The 20,014-nt window shown below is 43.3% G+C and overlaps 1 protein-coding gene across 1 annotated transcript; it reads right to left on the bottom strand.

The window, feature by feature from the left end:
* Positions 1–327: 327 nt before the first annotated feature.
* On the bottom strand, positions 328–19,087 carry MSH5 (mutS homolog 5). Its single transcript, XM_044672232.1, has 25 exons — positions 19,021–19,087; positions 18,191–18,329; positions 17,938–18,061; positions 17,543–17,623; positions 17,246–17,308; positions 16,874–16,995; positions 16,567–16,676; positions 16,065–16,100; positions 15,724–15,806; positions 15,045–15,090; positions 8,440–8,578; positions 7,871–7,933; positions 6,594–6,722; positions 6,161–6,233; positions 5,688–5,797; positions 4,988–5,068; positions 4,617–4,704; positions 4,241–4,430; positions 3,977–4,103; positions 3,419–3,568; positions 3,175–3,249; positions 2,787–2,930; positions 851–988; positions 646–719; positions 328–553 (listed from the first exon to the last, which is right to left on the bottom strand). Exons 2-25 carry the CDS (start codon positions 18,314–18,316, stop codon positions 442–444), a joined length of 2,484 nt encoding a protein of 827 aa, XP_044528167.1. The 5' UTR covers positions 18,317–18,329; positions 19,021–19,087; the 3' UTR covers positions 328–441.
* Between the last annotated feature and the right edge of the window lie 927 nt (positions 19,088–20,014).

Raw genomic sequence — 20,014 nt, 5'->3', positions numbered from 1 at the left:
TTCATTTTGGGGCCCCAGGTTTTCCCTACTAAGCCATATGCCTGTCCTACTCACTAAATAACCAACTACTGGGTTCAATTTGGACCAAAAGCATCAATTAACAGATTCCCAGCAATGTCTTATCTTCCGGCCTCTAGGAAGCGATATATTATTGCTAGGTCTCTACCAAGTTATCCATAAGGCCAATCAAAAGGAGTTTGTTATTGTTCTATGATTTAAGGGATCTGGGACAAGGGCCACTAGAGATAGTGGGTGCTTCAATTCCTGCTTGTCTTCTTGTTTCTGGAGGGTCCAGGAAAGCAATGCCTTTTCCAAATTATCCATTTTATTCCCAAAACATAGTTTTCCCCCCAGGGAAAAAAAGCCAGAGTTAGGGGCATGGGAGTCCAGAGTTGAGAAGGGATAGAAGAGCACTTGATATCCTGGAGAAAGGAGGGCTGATCACAGGATGGAGGAGGCTGTAGGTAGAACTTCTTGACTCATGAAAATGCTCAAGTCCAATTTGGGATCTTCTAAATCCAGTTTCAGGAACTTATCCACCAAGCCCTGGCAACTAAAGAGGAGAGAGTATTGGAGGAAGAGTATGTTTGGGTTTCCTACGGGAGAGAGAACTGAGGAACATGGAAGCTGGGATTAGATGCTCACTTTTCCATCTGATTCTCCTTTAACAATCCTTTATCAGGTTTGATAGGTTTTCCATTTCTAATCAACTCTGAGACCTGGGAATGGAAAGGAGAAAGATAGGGTGGTTAGGATGCAGGAGCCAAGGTTTTAGAGACTGGATGCCTGGGTCCCAGAAAGGAGTAGAGACAGCTATAAGATTAAGGAGCTGGATGCTATGTTCCATTACCTCCAATCCACGAGTGATGAGTTTAACTGGGAGTCCAGCCTGGGCTGCTGTGTGGGAGGCATGACTGGCATTTGCAACACCTTCTCGGACCTGATAGAAGAAGATGAGCTCATTTCCATCCTCACAGGTCTCCATGGTCTTGTGGAAGAGAAAAATGGAAAATCTCTAGTATACCTTATTTTTCTGAGTGTTCTGGATGAGTTCTTTTTTGTTTTAAAATCCTGATTTCAAGGTAGAAAAGCCTTAAGAGTTAGGCAATTGGGGTAAAATGATTTGTCCAAATTTAGAACTATGCTCAAAGGGCTATACAATGGTACATACCCTTTGATCCTGTAATATCACTACTAGGTCTGTATACCAAAGGGATTAAAAAAAGTGGGGGTGGGGAGGCAGCTGGGTAGCTCAGTGGATTGAGAGACAGGCCTAGAGACAGGAGGTCCTAGGTTCAAATCTGACCTCAGACACTTCCTAGCTGGGTGACCCTGGGCAAGTCACTTAACCCTCATTGCCTAGCCCTTACCACTATTCTGCCTTGGAGCCAACACACAGTATTGGCTTCAAGATAGAAGGTAAGGGTTTAAATTTTTAAAAAAAGTGGGGGTGCGGGAAAAGATCTACTTGTATAAAAAATATTTCTAGCAATTCTTTTTTATAGTGGCAAAGAATTGGAAATCGAGGGAATGTCCATCAATTGGGACATGGCTGAACAAATTGATACATGGTGATGGAATACAATTATGCTATAAGAAATGATGAGCAAGATGATTTTAGAAAAACCTGGAAAGATCTACATAAACTGATGCAGAGTGAAGTAAACAGATCCAGAAGAACACTGAACACAGCAACAGCAATACTTTAGGATAATGGACTATGAAAGGCTTAGCTACTCTCAGCAATACAATGATCTAGGACAGTGATGGGCAACCTTGAGCTTGGTGTGTCAAAATTCAACAAAAAACCAAGCATACCTCGAGTGGTGTGTCACTTCGAGAAAAAAACCATAATTTTGCGATATTTATAGTTTAAATAACAAAAATGTATAATTGTAATATATAACTACTAAATAAACCAAAATAGGTAAATTAATATAGGTAGAATTGTTATATATAGTGCAGAGTGTCTACACTACACTACAGCAAATGTTTCATCCTCGGCATGTGGCCCCATACTTCTCTGTATGTGGCCTCGTGTCATCGAAAATGGCTACTTGTGTTAGTGCTGACATGCATGTCATAGGTTTGCCATCACCAATCTAGGACAATTCTGAAGGATCTATGACAAAAAATGTTAATGTATCTCTAGAGAAAGAACTGTTGCTGTTAGAATGAAGATCAAAGCATACTATTTCTCACTTTGTGTTTTTATTTGAGGGTTTGGGTTTTATATGAGTATTTTCTTACAACAACAAGCAATATGGAAGTATGTTTTGCATGATAATACATAGATAACCCCTATCTAATTGTTAACCATTTCCAGGAGGGAAGGAAGAAGGAGGTAATTTGGTTCTTATAATTGGGGAAAGCATATGTTGAAAGTTGTTATTACAACTAACTGGGAAAGTAAAATATATATTTTTAAAAGTGACTTGCCCAGGGTCACAAAGCTAGGAAGTGTCTGAGGCCATATAAGAACCCGGGTCTTCACAACTTCAGGTCTGGCTCTCTTTCCACTATCATCTAGTTGCCTTAATGAGTTGCTTCTTGGAGGGATGAAGGAAAGAGGCAACACATTTCCCTGCCCTCAAGGAGCTCCTGGTCTGAAAGTCCCTACCCTTGAAAAGCCCAAAGTAAGATAATGGATGAAAGATTTCCCACCCTTAGCTTTCATTTTATCAGAAAAGATGATCATTGCTCTTAGAAAGCTCCCAAACTAGGGTTCTAAATTTAGATTTAGAAAATGTTTTCTTTCATCTGAAGGGTAAAATTGGTATTCTCACCAGATACTGTACAAGGGGCCCAGGGGGCAGCAGCTGCAGCTGAATTAGGCTCAGAAAGTTGGTGGCAACAAAGATCTGGGGGCAGCTGGACCCTTGGGACACCCAGTGTCTGAGAACAGAGGCCAGGAGTGCCAGTCCATCCACCTGGAAAGAAATGTAGGAGAGCATAATAGGGATAAAAGTTCATGTCTAGATCTATACTCCTTCTTTCTCTAACCTGCTTTGGTCTCAGTCTTTCCCCAGTCCCAATTTCAACTTCCTTTATTCTTCTTTTTCTTGGAAGCTTTTTCCTTTCAGTTCTATGTGGCTTTCTATTTCCTTCTTTTTCCCATTCACTCCCTCCCAATTCCTCCTCTTCCTCCCTTATTTCCAGTCATTCCTGCCTCACCGTGTTAGTTCCTTTCCCAAACTCATCAATGAGGACCAGGGACCTCTCAGTAGCATTGTTCACAGCTTTTGCCACCTGGCAAGAGATGGAGATGAGAGGATTCATTTCATCCATTCTCCAGACTCTGCATTAAGTAAGTCCATCCCTCCCTTGAGCTCAAAGAGGATGTCTCTCATATACTGAGTGGTTTTGTCAGGGAGGAGATTCCGCATCCCCCCCCGCCCCCCTCTTTGCTCCCTCTGACCTGGTTGAGATCAATCATGAATGTGGAGAGACCAAGGGAGACAGATTCTCGACTGTGGATTCGGGTGAAAATGGCATCCACAGCTCCAACCTCAGCCTTGCCTGCTGGCACAAAACTCCCCACTAGCGCCATGAATGTAATCAGACCTATCTGGATGGTGGAGAAGAAAGAAGTGTAGCGGGGACAGTAGCTGGGTAGAAGAACAGAGGAATGAGGATGAAATAGAACAGGATCTGTGGCTGAGGGAAAGGCTAAGATAGCTGAAGGATTTCGGGGAGATATGGGATAATAAAAAATGGACAAAGTTTTAAGGTGTTGTTGGGGGGAACTAAACAGTTTGTTCCCACTCTTTTACCCCAGGCCCAAGATCCCTGACCTAATATCCTTGTGACATTCTGAAGTCAAGGAGTAGCTATGCTCAGGAGAACTAGGTGATAGTAATTAAAGCCAACAAAAAGAGAACCAGAAACAGATCAGGACACAAAAAAGGAAAGCTCCAAGACATATTTGTGATCATGGTGGTGGTGGTGGTAGATCATAAGGCAGGAATCCCCCCACCTGTTTAAGGTAGATGCTTTTTCCTGATGAGTTGGGTCCTGTGATGACCTTGATCCTTCCTCCATCCTCACCACTCTCAGTAGAGTTTGGTACAAAGGTTCGGGAACACAGCTCCATCAATGGGTGTCTGGAGGCAGCCAGAGTAACATTAATTATCTTGCCTATTTTTTGCCTAATTCCAGATGTGCATGGGTCAGTGATGTTGGAGCCTTAATGCTCACTCATCCCTGTGACACCATCTTGACTCCAACAACTAGTACTGACCTGCCATCTTGTATTCTCACCCCAAGGATTTTAGGGGAATATTGGGGCCGTGAATACCCATAATCTCGGGCAGCCCCAGCCAGGGCCAGTAGGACATCCAGGCGAGAAGCAAGATCTATCACTCGGTTCAGTACTGCCCCCCTGGACAGCACCTGGCACTGCAGCTGGTGCATCAGTATCATCTCTCCATCTGGGTAAGGATCAGGGAGCCAAAGAGGGCAGGGTAAGGGAGTGGAGGAGAGTGAGGAAGACCAAGAGACACAGAGAAGGGAAGCATGGAAACACAGGGTCAGATAGGGGAAGTGTTGATGGACAGAAGCAGCCAGTTAAGGGAGAGAGGAAGATTTCCCAAGATACCACCCACTCCTTTACTCACCTCTTATCTCACAGTGAAGGTCCCCCAGGATAGAGTCCAACTCCTTGGTACGGGCACTTCGATAGTGTAGCTTCTCTTCAGACAAAAACTAAGGAGACTGTGGCTTGGACCTGCAGCGGTACTCACATCCCTTCTCTCAAAGGGGTCCCCTTCTCTCTTTTCTACTTCTCTCCCTTCTCCCATCTCCTTCCTCCTTTCCCCAAACATCCTCTGTCTCTCCCACATTTTTTTCCTTCCTTTTTGTTCTAGAGCTTACAAAGTTCAGTCTTGGAGGTCCACCACTTTGGGCTGAGGCTGAGAAATTGGGCTGCCTTGGTCCCTAACTCACCTCTTTCATCCCAGCCCTATCCCAAATAGAACTGGGTTCTCACCATGAAATCTAGACCAACAATCTCAAAGTCACTTGGATCTATCATAGTGGGCAGGCGAGGGATAGAGAGAAGAAAGCCAATCTGGAGGGGTAAATGAAGACAAATTTTTTAAAACTTAAACAATTTTTTCAATTATATGCAAAAATACTTTTCGACAATTGCTTTCTGACATTTTGTGAATCAGATTCTCTCCTTCCCTTCCTCCTCTCCTTTTCCCTGAGGTGGTAAATAATGTGACAGAGGTTATACCATGAAACAAATAAATTTAGAGGTTATTCTAGGACTTGACCCTTCTCGCTCACCAAGGTGAACTCCAAGGACTTCTCCCCTAGAGACTCTAATGTTTCCTCTAGTATTCACTAGGTTCCCCCAGAGGCCTCTGGGTCCATCTAAAATCCACCAGAAGTCTTATGTTCCATAAAAGCAGGGTTGTACTAGAGCCATCTTGAAATAGCATAAGCCAATGTTAATTTTGAGTGTGAACATTTACAGTTCAGAAATTGGCAAACACTACAAATCAGGGTATGATTTACTATTTTGTTGATTGTTAAAACTTAAGAAAGTAATGGAGAAAATGTCAGTAATATAGATTAAACTGAACAGTGTGTTGGTGTATTTTTTTCCCACTTGGAAAACCAGTACCCCACTGCCCGAGAATGTCAAGATGACTATAAAGATGCCACAATCCTCATTCTCTTACCAAGGGGATGTAGAGAACACAGCATGAAGGAATGCGGCTGTCCAGAGTCTCTAGCTCTTTCCTGGCAACCTCTGTGAGGAAACTGGGGAGTCCCATCAGCTTCCGTTTCTCTAGAGAAAGTAGTGACAACCAAATGGCCCAGATGTTCTTACCAGGCATCTTCTGTGATATGAAGACAGAGCTATAAACTTCCTAAGGACAGAATCCTTGTTTTATCTAATCTGAATATCCCTTTTCAGCATCTAGCACAAAGCTCTGCACATCTTAAGTACTTAGTACTAATATTTGCTGTTGCAAAAAATAAATACTGATTTCTTCTCTGTACATCCTTTTTCAGGTTTCCCCTTGAAGAACCATAAGATCCACAGTATGGGAGAGGGTTAGGGAGGGAGTTTTCAAGAAGAATAAATATCCTGTGATGGAAGCATATCTGTTTCAAGGAGGATGAGGCCCCTCTTTCACTCTAAACTCACTCTCATCAATATCAGGATCAATGTTGGGTCGGACAGTGAATCTATTTTCAGCAATGCTGCTTTCCAAGTCCACCTGGATGGGGAAGTCTAATCTAGTCACGACAGCCCCAACCCTACTAACCATTCCCCCCATTCCCAGGCCTCAGGTCTTCCTAGATTTGTCCCTCTTCTCCATCCTCCAGATGAATCCTAATATTCTATAGTCTAATCCCTCCCTTCTTGCAATCCCATTCTATTTCCACTTTTGCTCTTCATCTCCTAGTTTGATTTCCCATCCCTTCTCATTAGCTCATATCCTTCTCTGTCCCCACAAACTCATCCTTAATATCCTGCCTCACTTTCTGTCATTATTCCTCTCTTATGCCACCATCCAATCCTAACCCTCTGCCATGTTCTCAAAGGGGAATAAGGCCCTTTAATATTTTTCTCTCACTACTTTGTTGATGAGGCAGGCAATGTGGTGGAGATCATCAGAAAATTCCTGGGCAATATCCCGGAAAAGCTGAATGGACTGAGGCAGAGATCGACAGGTATCTCTAAGGCCCAGAGCACTATATGCTGTCTGCAAAGGAGAATGGGAGAAGAATCACATTTTACATTTCTAGGGTACCCAGAAAGATACTGAGAAAAAAAAAAGTGAGTCCGGGTTGGAGAAAAAAAAAAGAAGAAATAAGTCATGAAGAAAGATATATACCCAAAAATAAAGAAAGAGCTCTGACTCTGGATGTGATGCCTAGGAGATCAGAGATTGGTAGAAATTGAATTTAAGTAAGGAAAAGCTACAAAGAGAAAGGCTTGAGGATAGAAATTTGGGATAAATATTTAAAGAGCTCTTCCTACTAAGGGGTTTCAGGGAGAGAATGTAAAACAATCCCTGCCTCTAAGGACTTTACATTTTGGCTGGAGAAATATAACTAACAATATACATGAATATTTAAATATATTTAAGGTTTTTATCCTTAGTATGGGTGTTCCCCAAAATGATTCAATAAACAATCTTGGACAATTGCTATGGCTGAAAAGGCATCTCTAAATTTTGCTACATTGATTCTCAAACAGCAGACACTGAGTACATTCTGGGAAGGATCACTTCTAGGAGGGGTACAGAAGCCTCTAGAGAGAATCTAGGTGAATCCAACCTCAGAGCCTGGTCTCTAGCTTGATATGACCTGGTAGGGTTTGTGCTTCTCTGGCAATGCTGTATGACCCCAGTTAGGTGAGGCATAGGAGTAGGATCTTAGTATATGAAGCCCAGAACAATGGGTCACTATACCATATGGTATAATTAATGCAGCAGGAGATCAAATGGGAAGGAAAAGGAGACCTTAGGAGACTTTTTGAAGTTTCTTCCTTTCTTAAGGCCTCAATTTCCTCATTTGTTAAATGAAAGAATTGGACTAGATGGCCCTTCCTAACCCATATTCCTATAATCTGTGTAAACAAGGGTGGTTGAGGAAAACTTCATGGGGAAAAAACCTGGACTAGGCCTAGAAGATTGGTGAAGATTTGAATAGGCAAATGAGGGCCTTCCAACTCCAACACAAGAGCATGAACAACAGTGTGAAACAAGAAGGAACAGAACATTTAGGGAAGGTAGGAGGGCCAGCCCTCTGAGGGTTCCACCTGGAAGCTTCTCCAGACCCTCTAAATAGGGGGATGAGGTGGGAGCAGAGAGAGTCACCCAGGAATGGGGGAAGGCAGGATCCTTACCTTATAAAGAATCCTCCAGTCACTGACCGTGGTGTGTGATAGGAGCATGCGCCTCAGGATGAGCTACAGACAAACCCAGGTGCCTGTCATTGTCCTCTCCTTAAAGGGACCCCAGTACCCACACTCCCAGGGTAGCCCTAGCCTCGCCCCTTAAGCTATTTTCTCTTCCCTCTCCCTGAGCAGCTTGGCTTACAGGCACATTTTAAAAAATTACTTAATTATCTCAAGTTATATATAGAGAAAATTTTTTTAAACCCTTACCTTCTGTCTTGGAATCAATACTATGTATTGTTTCCAAGGCAGAGGAGTAGTAAGGGCTAGGCAATGGGGTTAAGTTATAGAGACAATTTTTGACAACTGTTTTCTAACATTTTAGGATTTGGATTTTCTCCCTCCCTGAGGTAGTAAATAGTCTGATATATAGGCTACATCAGGGTTTTCTTGCAATACATTTTTCCATATTGCTCTTGCCATGACAGAAGACACATATAGTAAAAAAAAAAAAACAAACAAACGCATGGAGGAAATAAAGTTTAAGGTGACGTGCTTTGTTCTGCACTCAGACTTACAGGCACGTTCTTGATGTGGCTCAGGAGTCTGTGTAGGGTCAGTGCCATCTCTAGGTTCTGGGGCAGCAGGAAAAACTCGATAACATCCAGACGGGAATTCAGTTCCTCCAGGTCTTGGGTTGGCCGCATCAGCCACAGCCTGGGATACAGGTAGGAGAGAGGCCAAGGGTATCTTTTTTTCCTCTCTCAACTTGCTCAAAAAGCAAATGTTACAAAAGTGTGGGTCACTGTGACAATGTACTAAAGAGTATTTTTGTGGTTCTGTAACATTCCCAGTGGGAAGGGAAAGAACCTATATAACACCTACTATGTGCCAGGCATTGAACTAAGTGGTTTTTACAAATATTGTCTCATTTGATTCTTACAACAACCCTGTGAGGTAGGTGCTGTTATACTCTACATTTTACTGCTAAGGAAAGTGAAATTAAATGCCTTGCCAAGCAGCACTCAGCTAGCCAGTATCTGAGGTAAGATTTGAACTCTAGTCCTCTTGACTCCAGGTCCAGCAAGACATCCACTGAGCCACCTAGCTGCTAAGACTGCTAATTCCAAGAAGCAAAGGAAATACTACAACAGATGGCAACTCATAATTAAATCTTAATTTGGGATTTATAAAGCTTTCCTTGCAGCAACCCTGTAATGTAGTTGCCATTTTGATTTGGAGCTAGAAGGGGACAGAAATGCCAGGCTAGGTCAACTTTCCTGATTTTACAGATGAGGAAACTGTGACCCAATATCATATAGTGCTCTGTGTGGGTTTATGTAAATGCTGCAAGCTCTGAAAGGTTATTTGTACTTCTTTTTAAAACCCGTATCTTCTATCTTAGAATCAATCCTAAATAGACTTGCCCTGGGTCACACAACTAGGAAGTGCCTGAGGCCAAATTTGAATCCAGGTCCTCCCAACTGCAGGCCTGCCCCCCATAAATACATCTATAGCATATCTTGACATATTTCTGTCATACTATCAATTTACATTTGTAGGTATGTGTATCACTCTGTGTCTTTATGGACCAAGGTCTAAGAATCTAAGTCTTTCTGCGGATTATTGTGGGTGACATTTACCATTATCTCAACAAGCACTTATTTAGTAATTACCATCTATTAGGCATTGACCTATAGGCACAGAGGATACAAATAAATGAAAATATTTTCTCAAGGAGCTTCCATTCTATTATAGGGGAAGAAACATTTTTAAAAAAAATTATTATTATTATTTAGAAATAACATTTTTAAATTAACATAAAGGATGGGGTCTGGGGCTTGTGGTTTAATTGATATTGTGAATTGTCAGGTGAGAAAACTCCTTCTACCAATGCAGATCAGCAACTTCCCTGAACTTTGAGTTGCCTGGAGCTCTAAAGGTTCAGTGGCCAGCCCAGAATCATACACCTACTAGATGATGAAGACAGGACTTGAATGAAACTTGAAACCAGGTTTTCCTAGCCAGCTCTTTATCTATTGAGCCAGGATGCTTCTCTATAAGCCAGTATACATTCGATAAATACAAAATAGATGAAAAGAAGGCCCAAGCAGTTGTAGGAATCAAGAAAGGCCTCCTGCACTTCCTAGCTGTGTGATCCTGGGCAAGTCACTTAACCTCAATTGCCTAGCCTTTACTAATCTTCTGCCTTGGAAATGATATTGTCTATTCTGAAATAGATGTGACAAGATATGGCAACTAATTTTATACATGATATGTTCAGCAGAAAAAAGCAGAGAAAGATACCAAAATTTCAAAGAGGAGTGAGACTAGAAGGAGAGTGGTATCCTTGATAGTAATAGGAAAGAGGGATGGGCTTACAGGGAATTACAAAGAGTTCTGTTTTGGACATGCTGGATTTGAGATGATCATTGGACATTCTGTTTGAAATATCAGGAGAAAAGACCATTAGATTGACAATTAGGAGGCTGTTGGCAACTTTGGAGAGGGCAGTTTCAGTTGAATGATGATGCTACAAGTCAGACTGCAGAGGATTTAGATGAGAGTGAGAGGGAGGATGTGGAGGTACCAATTACAGATACATTTTTTTTTAAGATTTTTTTTTTAAACCCTTGTACTTCGGTGTATTGTCTCATAGGTGGAAGATTGGTAAGGGTGGGCAATGGGGGTCAAGTGACTTGCCCAGGGTCACACAGCTGGGAAGTGGCTGAGGCCGGGTTTGAACCTAGGACCTCCTGTCTCTAGGCCTGACTCTCACTCCACTGAGCTACCCAGCTGTCCTACAGATACATTTTTTAAAGGAATTAGGAGAGGAGAGACACAGGATTATCATAGCAGGCATGGAAAGTTTTTTTTGGTTTGTTTTATGGCTGGGAGATACTTAGGGGTGTTTTTGGGTAGCAGGGAAGTAATCAGTACATAGGGAGGCATTAAAGCTTCAGGAGAGAAACGAGATTGTATGGATAAAAATAAAGTGTAGAAGATGTAGGAGACCAAGGATACAGAAGGACTAAGGAGATAATTGAGGCATGTTGGAAGAATCTAAGATGAAGAGGAAGCTTTCTATGAATGGTCTCAATTTTTTCACTGAAGTATGAAGCTAGATTTTTTTTTAATTTTATTTATTTTTAAGAAGCTAAGTCTTCTTCAGAGAGGGTTTGGGTAGGAAGTGGTATTAAAGGTTTGAAGAGAAAATAAAATGTTTGGGGTAGCCACTGTGATGAGTGGGATAAGGAATCAATTATCCAGCACTAGTAAGACTAGCTCACTGTAGTGAAGGTCCAGTTGAGACAAGCTAATGTAAATTTCAAATGGACTGTGTTCATCATATTCTTGATTTCCTCCTGTTCTATCCAGGAAAATAAAAATGAAAGAGGTAGATGGCAGGTAGAATCCAGGGTTGAGATCTGACTAGGCATAGTCAGTGACAGGACAAGGGAATGAAGGACTTTAAGGGTAAAGGATAGTGGAGAACTGATCTGGTTCACCAAGGCATCAAGACTAGGAAGGGAGAGGAGAGTAAACAGAGCAGGAAGGGTAGGATAGAATAGTGCTGAGGAACTGGAGGAATTGGAAGTAAAAGTCCTGCTTAAGAGTAGGAGCAAGAAGGGGGCAGCTAGGTGGCTTAGTGGATGGAGAGCCAAGTCCAGAGACAGGAAGTCCTGGGTTCAAATCTGGTCGAAGACACTTCCTAGCTGTGTGTTTGGACAAGTCACTTAACCCCCATTGTCTAGCCCTTACCACTCTTCTGTCTCGGAACCAATACACATTATTGATTCAAAAGCAGAAGGTAAGGATTTAAAAAAAAAAGTAGAATTAAGAATAAGGCAGAGGGGAAGATGGAAAAATAAAGGATTATGACAAGCTAAAAGCTTTAACAGCTCAGTAGTGAGGTGGATAGAGCTCTGGGTCTAGAATTGGGAAGACTCTTCTTTCTATGTTCAAATCTGGCCTCAGACAATTCCTAGCTGTGGGACTGTGGGCACATCATTTAACTCTGTCTCTTTTTCCTCATCTACAAAATGAGTTGGAGAAGGAAATGGCAAACTATTCCACTATCTTTGCCGAGAAAACTCAAATGAAATCATGAAGAATAAGACATAACTGAAAAAACAACGAAACCACAATGGGTTTTGGGGGTTTTGATCACAGAAACCTTCTGGGTGATGGTGAGATCAAGACCATCCTTGTGCCAAAGCTGGGATGAAGTAGGGGGAAAAGTCATGGCAGCTGGATAGATCTCACAATGTCAGTAGCTGGAGTGTTTCAATGTACATGTTTTTATGGGTCATTCTGGGTGTCCAAGCCTGGCCGAATGAAGTTGGAGACTCTATCAGGTTATGGAATGATGTGTTTGTACACATACCAAAGCTCATGTTAAATAGGATCATAGAGCCCTAGGACTTAAGAACTGGAAAGGGCCTTGGAGATGATCTAGCCCCACCTCTTCCTTTAATAGATAATGAAACAGAGAGGGAAAGTGATTTGTCCAAAGCCTCATAGCTAGTAATGTCCACTATGGCCTCTCTGATAATAGCCACCTCACTGGTGGCTTTTATTCAAGTTCAGTTCCAGAGTCTCCAATTATCTCGTATGTGGGTTGAAAGGGTAGGATAGAGGAAAGAAGAGGAAGGATGACCCCAATTGAAACCTGGTTTGTCCGAAAGGGCATGTCTACCACACACATTAGGTTGAGATCAGAAACTTGCCCCTTGGGCATTGGAGAGGGGGTTGGATATCATGTTACCCAATTTGTGAGGGGGCTCATCTATTTAAATCCTTTTCTTCACCTTAGAATCAATACTAAGTTTTGGTTCCGAGGCAGAAGAGCAGGCAATTAAGGTTAAGTGGCTTGCCCAGCTAGCAAGTGTCTGATGCCAGATCTGAACCCAGGATTGCCTTGCACTTTATTCACTGAGCCACCTAGCTGCCCCTAAAGGGCTCATTTTGAGTATCAAGGGAGGCAGAATGTTGTAGTGGAATAAATCTCAGTAGAGTCTTGTGTTTCAATCACAGGTTTGACATTTGTTAGTTCTGGGCCTCAGTTTCTTCATCTGAGAAATAAACATAAAACTTTTGGGGCTGCCTACTTTAAAGTACTGGGAGAAAAGTGTTTTGTAACTATTGCATGACAAAGAAGTAGAGGGGTAGAGTGGAAAGGCTCTGAGAATCCATGCTCAAATCCCACCTTTGATGCTACTACCTTGGGCAAGTCCCTTAATTTCCCTGAGTTTTGGATTTGTTCTCTTTTGTTTTTATCCTTTACTTTCTGTCCTAATAACAACTCTAAAACAGAAGGGCAAGGGCTAGGCAATTGGGATTGAGTGACTTGCCCAAGGTCACACAGTTAGAAGTATCTAAGATTATATTTAAAACCAGACCTTCCCACCTCCAGGCCTGGCACTCTATCTACTGTGCCATCTAGCTGCCTCCTGACCTTTAGATTCTGTAAGAAGAAGGAAACTTAAATAAATGGTCTCCATGGTCCCTTCCAGCTCTGGATCTATGATCCATCTTATAGTGCTTAAATATATATGAATTAATTCAATTGCCACCCAACTCACAGATGCAGACTATCAGAACTGAACAGGGAGAGAAACTGAACCTGTGATTTCAATAACAGAGAATTCCCTGGTATAAAAAATTCCTTCTCTGCAACTTCAAGTCTTTAGAACAGTGGTATGAAACTCAAATAGAAACAAGGACCACTAACACTAAGAGATCCCTGTGAGGGCATACTAACTTCAAAAATCACATTTAACCTGCTTTACTTTGTATTTTTATTTATTTTGTTGAATTCTTACCAATTACATTTTTTTAAAACCCTTAACTTCTGTGTATTGGCTCATAGGTGGAAGAGTGGTAAGGGTGGGCAATGGGGGTCAAGTGACTTGCCCAGGGTCACACAGCTGGGAAGTATCTGAGGTCAAATTTGAACCTAGGACCTCCCGTCTCTAGGCCTGACTCTCAATCCACTGAGCTACCCAGCTGCACCCCCAATTACATTTTAATCTGGTTTGGGTCACTCAGGAGTATTGCTAGCCCAGGCCACGGGCCTTGTGTTTGACATTGCTGACCTATTGCACTGAGAAGCTAACTGATATCCTCAGGATTCATATATAGCCAGTATATATCAGAGAAGGTACTTGAACTCGTTTTTCTTGGCTCTGAGGTAAGCCAAGAAGTATAGTGGATAGAGTGCCCAGAAGCTGGAGTCTTAAAGGCCTGAGTTTGAATCCAATTATCTGTTTGACCCTGGGCAACTCACTTAATCTGTCTGCCTCAGTTTCCTCATCTGTAAAATGGAGATAATAATAGCACCTCAAGGTTATTGTGATGATTAAAATAAAGTGCCGAGCATAGTGCCTGGCACAGAGTAGGTGCTATATAAATGTTACCTACTATCAGGTCATCCAATGATCTAAGAAACTTTAAAGATTTGCTAAATTTCCTCATCATACAAGGGAAGAAACAGGTAACCATTTGTGGGTGGATGGTATAAGTCTGGGTGCAACAATGAGTGTCACTAGTATAAACCATGTTTGTATTTATGTATGATATTATTGTATATGTTTGTATGTTCATTTGGTGTTTTGGGGGCATGTTCTACATGTATTTTTCATTTCCTCCATGTGTATTTGTGCATTTTGTACATGTAAGTGCTCAGTAGGTATATTATGGTGTGGTTTTGTTTTCGTTTGTACATAAGTTATTCAGTGTATCACTGAAGAGAAAGAAGCCTGCATTCCAGTACCAGCCTTGATGATTATTAACTGGGTGACGTTGAAAAAGTCAGTGGAAATTTCTAGATCATGGTTTCTTTATGAAAAGAAATAGGGATAATCATCCTGCCCTTCCTAGCTCTATGCACATTGTTCGCCCAATAGCCCTCACCATGTCCAGAAACTGCAGCCAAGGTGGTGCTATCTCTCCCACCCTTTCTGCTTTCTGTGGGTGCTGATCAGCACAGCTGGAGGGGACTGGAGCTCCTTCTTTCCCAGACTGCCCTTTGGGGCCTTTCAGTGGGTAGCCTTCTAGAGTTGCTCACTTTTTTTCCCCCACAGAAATGAACATTTTTTAACTTTTAAAAAGTATGATAGTGGATGTAAATATGTCTTATAAATTGTGAGGCTATAAGGTATGTCGATTCTAACAGACTCACCGGAGCAGTTTCTCACCCCCTTTGGATCGACAGCGGTTGAGAATTCCTGAGAAAGAGGAGTGGGTGTGTCAGGCCAAGCAGGGGCATGACCCAGCAGGGAGATTAAGGCTGGGGCATCGGTGCCTGGGGCCCTGGTGGTGGTGAGGCATGCTCAGGGGCGTTCCCGGATTTAGGACACAAAGGAAGCTAGTGCCAGGTGCCAGGCCACATCCAGAGCCAGGATTACAGGGTGTTGGAAAGGGGCAGGGCGAGGTGTGTATACACACACACACACACAATCACAGAATTTCACATATCTGATAAAGATAGCAAATGCATAAATGACAAGAGCTCTATACAGAAAAGGAACACGGATAAAAGAGAATAAGAATATATTACCAGAAGGTGGTAAACAAAAAAGCAAAGATGATGAAGAAAGGACGTATATTAGCCAAACACAAGGTTATTGCCTCCCTCCAAAGAAACACAAAATCTGGAGAAGTACCAATACAGGAACACTCCTACAAAGGGAGCCCAGAAACTGGCTGCTAAACATAATGAGCAACTTGCAAATGGCACCCAGCTAGCTGCTAGGCACTAGACTTGTGCACACAAACAAAGAGCAGACAAAACCATGGTGGGAGGAGTGAAAGAATGAATGCCCAGAGGTTGGAAGGGAAGTGAAGGAGCCTCCACCTACCAAATAGACTGAGTCCTTCCTTCAGTCCACTGGCCATTTTGTACACAGATGGGTGGATCTCACTCTTAAATATTTGCAGGACACTGTGGGGAAGGTAAAATCGAAGGGGCTGAAATCTCTATATAGGTGGGGATGGGACAATGAACCCTGGGATCCTTCTTTTCCCTTAAGGAAAAGATGAAAAGATATATTTATTTACCTCTCATAAATCCCTTCTACCCTCCTCCTCCAGACAGACCCATGGTTAGGAAAGGAGCTTCATTAGGCTTCTTAGAGGATTAGAGACTTAATCCTCCTTTTTTTCCTTCCCTTAAGATCCTTCTGTCCCTTTATGTCCTCACCTATATGTGTCCTGGTCTATGCTCACTAGATCTGTCCTGAAGAGAAGAAAGAAAGCAGAAAGAAGGCAAGTGAGACCAGAGGGACTCCAGTTTCTCTCAATGTCATCTTAGGCAGAAGCCTCACTTTCTGGCCCTTGTGTGTCCCCTATTTTTCCTTTCATCATCTATGTGTTTTCTATGTTGTCCTTGTGTTGTCATCCTTCCCAAAGTCTATGCAGGAAAACTTCCTAAAAGTTAGAAGCTACAGAAAGGTGAAAAAGGCAGTGCCATTATGAAATAATGAGCCACCCAACATTGGAGGCTTTTAAGTAGGGGATGGATCACACCTGTTTTCAGGTGGTAATGCTGGACAGGGGATTTCTGCTCAGGGATAAGTGGCTTCAGGTGGATTCTGAGATCCCTTGCAAAACTCTTAAGATTCTATAACCCTGTCCTCTGTCACCTTCCCCAAGGCTTTTGCTCCCTCCCTGCCCCCTACCCCTACTTTGGGTGAGTTACCTACAAGACAAATTTCTTGAAGCCTAGAATTGGTACACTGACACTACCATCTTCCAGTTCCACATTGACTCTTCTTCGATTCAAAAACTTGAACAACCCTCCTAGAGCTCGTACCTAGTAAGAGCAGGATCAGAGGCAGGGGGAGAGGTGTCAAGTTCCCAGGGAGGTCATGGTGGAGACATGTATGAATGCTAGGCAGAACCCAAAGAGGAGCTTTTCTGGGGATGAGTTAGGTTCCCCGTGCCCCAGGGGCAGTTTTCTTCCTCCCAGACCAACTTTCCCTTCTCCCTCTCTTCAAGGACCCTCCTAACCATGAGAGGACAATCAAATGGGATGATGGAAGAGAGGAAGAGGATTTTCTCAGTGCATGTCAAGGATTCCGGCATGAAGGAAAAGTTACCAGAGAGGATCCGCTGTTTGCTGATCTCTAGACCTGTGGGGATAGAGGTGATTGGAGAGCCAAGTTACAGAATGTCAAAGCTGATAGTGTTTTCAGAGATTATTTAATCCAACACTTTTTTTTTTAAGGATTGGTCCTGGGGCTGAGGGAAGGGGGTAGGGACCCCAGGGGACAGTGATGGAGAAGAAAAGAAAAGAAAAGAAAAGAAAAGAAAAGAAGCTAAAGAACAAGGGTGGAGGTGACAGATATTGAGGCAAGGCAAAAGCTGTGGGTGGGCCGATACCAAAATCCGCACTGGGGAACAGTACAGTTTCAGGGGTCTCCTGCTCCTTGTGGTCAGCCGAGCCTACAGGAGAGGGAGAGAAAGGTGACTTCAGCTTTCCCCTTAATGCTGACAAGACACCTTCAGCCTCCCCCAAGTTTCTGTCAACTCTTCCTAGATATAACTAGTTGTCTCCCAGATATATCAGTCCTTTCCTAGACACCATCACTAGTACTACCCCAAAACCTCGGCTCTCAGACTCCTAATCTCAATAGAGCCCTTTCCATATAAACTCAAAGTTCTCCCTCTAGCCCTTACCCAGGCCCCCCAGAAACTGAGCCATATTTTGATCCTGCTTGGCACTTGTGATGATGGATCTTGGGTTGATTTCATCCACCACTTGTTTGGAGAAAGAAGACTTGGTTAATAAGTAGACCTTCACTCTTCAATGTAGCATAGAGATCCTCCCACTCTCTGCCAAAGCACTCAACTCTTACTTGCACCCCAAGAGCCCAGTTAAATGTTGAGACCTGGGCAGGAGCTAGGAACTGGGAACATGGGGAGGGAAGGCAGTAAAGTTATCTAGGTGGAGATCCTCCCTGAAGAATTCCTACAATACACTACACAAGAAGGGTACAACAAAATAGGGCAGGTATTATCATGTATACATGAATATGGGTGTAGTCCTGGCATCTCCAGAGGGCTGTTCCCACCTCTCTGGAGAAATTTGAGGTTATCGCAGTCAGGAGTGTCTGGCAAGAAATAGATGGTGGAATCAGCGGTATCATAGTAGGTTATGCCCAGGCATCCAGAATTCCACAGCACACACAGGTAGGTCTGTCAGAGAAGGGCCCATTGTCATCTCCACAGTCCCACCATCTCCAACTCTCCTCTGGGGAATACAAGCCCCTGGTTCCCTCTTATCCCTCTGCCTGGGCTCCCCCTTCCTCTTCTCCTCCCAAATACCTCTGTTTGTTCTTCCTCTTCTTCCTCTCCATCCTGCATGAAGACTGGGGGGCAGAGTGGAGCAGAAGATGCTCCTGCCTTCTGCTCCTGGGGGATGGTACTGACTTGGGCTTCCAATAAAGCCATGGTGCTTGGGGGTCTAGAAAAAGATAAAAGTGCAGGGCTGGAGCTTCCTTTTCTTGTCTACTCCGCTTCCCCCCTCTCCAAAAGTCTCTCTGGACAAAACCTCTCTTTGTGGAAATGTGGATTTGCATGGGGAAACACTCAAAGTGTGAGCTAATGTACCAGAAGCTCAGGGGCAGGGCGTAAGTCATTTTTATTTTTGTATCTTCTCTTTCCTCCCCCAACCTGGCACTGAACCCCTTAGTATACAGCAGGTGCTTAATAAATGTTGAATCTATATTGAATTGAGCATCCTAGATTTCAAGATGAAAGGAAACTTAAAGCCTTCATCTATTCAAGCCCCTCAGTTTTACAGCTGAAGAAAAAGAGACTCGGAACAATTGATTGACTTGCCCAGTCACAAAACAAACGCCAAGAACTCCAGATCCTTTGGCCAGCTACAGAACTGTGGCCTGGGGTTGGCGTTCAGACCTTCTGGGAGGTGAACAGCGAGAAATGGCACGGAGGGAGGAAGGAGGAGGACTTGCTCCAGGGCTTTGGGGCAAAATCGCAGCGCCCCTAATCGGCCCCGCCCTGGGGTGCTGACTTTGGAATCTGTTTATTTTAGGGAGATGGGGAATAAAGGGCATTGAAGATATTAAGTAGTGCAAACTAGCACGTGGGAAACCGCCCCCCCCCCTTCTCTTTCTTCTTTACGACCTCCCTACCCTTCCTCCGGGTATCGACCACACCCACAGTTTATCTCGGAACCTTCGGAGGGAAGGGGTCCCCTCCTCCCGCTACTCAGCGCTATAATCCGCTGCGCACGCGCAGCTCACTCGGGACCGGGGGTGGGGTAAACGAGGGACAGGCCTGCTGGGTGGGGTGAGTCTGAGCGGAAGCTCTCTGGGCTGGGCCGAGGTGGGAAGAGTTCGTTCTTGCCTTCCTAGGCTTGGAGACGGAGGCGCGTGACCCAAGGCCAAAAGCTGATTGGATGTTCCGCATTCGGGGGCCGAGCTCAGCTTTCGAACTTCCCGCCTTTTCGAGGTGGAGGGAGGTGGGGAAAGGGAGTCGCCTGGAGTTGGAATGGAGGATGTATGCGGAGGCCTAGAAAGCTGAGAAGGGGGCGGGGGATTCTTAAAGGGGCAGAGGCCCCTGGGGAGGGAGGAAACTCCTATGGCAAATAGATAAACAATACATATATACATTAATTAATCAGGTAATAAATTAATGAGTGAGTGGATAAGTGAATGAATAAAATAAAATTCCTGGGTTTATTTTAAAACATATAAACCTTGATGTCATCAAAGTCACTAAACGTATATACCGTTTCACCCAGCCAATACCAATATAAGGCCTATATCCCATAGAGATCAAAGAAAGGAGAAAAGGACCTCTATGTAAAAAAAAAAAAAATGCTTGTAGTGGCAAAGAATTGTGAACTAAGAGGGTCCCCATAGTGCCATAAGAAATGGTGAAGGGGATGATTTGAGAGAAAGTTAGGAAGATTTGTCAGAACAATTTATAAATTTGCAATACATGGACAGACAACTTTGATAGACTTGAGAACTCTGATCGAAGTAGAGACCAACTACATACAATTTGAGAACATCAATGAATGAAGCACATTAAGTATCTTCCTGCCTTTTGTCAGAGAGCTGATGGACTCAAGATGCTTGAAAGGAGATATGTATTTTTGGACCTGGTAATTTTTTCCCTTGA

The sequence above is a fragment of the Gracilinanus agilis genome, chromosome 4, assembly GCF_016433145.1.
Source record: "Gracilinanus agilis isolate LMUSP501 chromosome 4, AgileGrace, whole genome shotgun sequence".
NCBI classification, from domain to species: Eukaryota; Metazoa; Chordata; class Mammalia; order Didelphimorphia; family Didelphidae; genus Gracilinanus; species Gracilinanus agilis.
The sequence above is the reverse complement of the archived record's forward strand: the minus strand, read 5'-3'. Positions and strand labels throughout refer to the sequence as shown.

Excerpts from the sequence above, each read along its gene's own strand:
- MSH5 (XM_044672232.1), bottom strand. The coding sequence starts at position 18,316 with ATGGCTTTATTGGAAGCCCAAGTCAGTACCATCCCCCAGGAGCAGAAG. Across the intron at positions 2,931-3,174 it reads TTGGGAAAGGAACTAACACG|GTGGATGGACTGGCACTCCT; the intron begins GTGAGGCAGGAA and ends ATTTCTTTCCAG. Across the intron at positions 989-2,786 it reads GGCCCCTTGTACAGTATCTG|ACCATGGAGACCTGTGAGGA; the intron begins GTGAGAATACCA and ends CTCTTCCACAAG.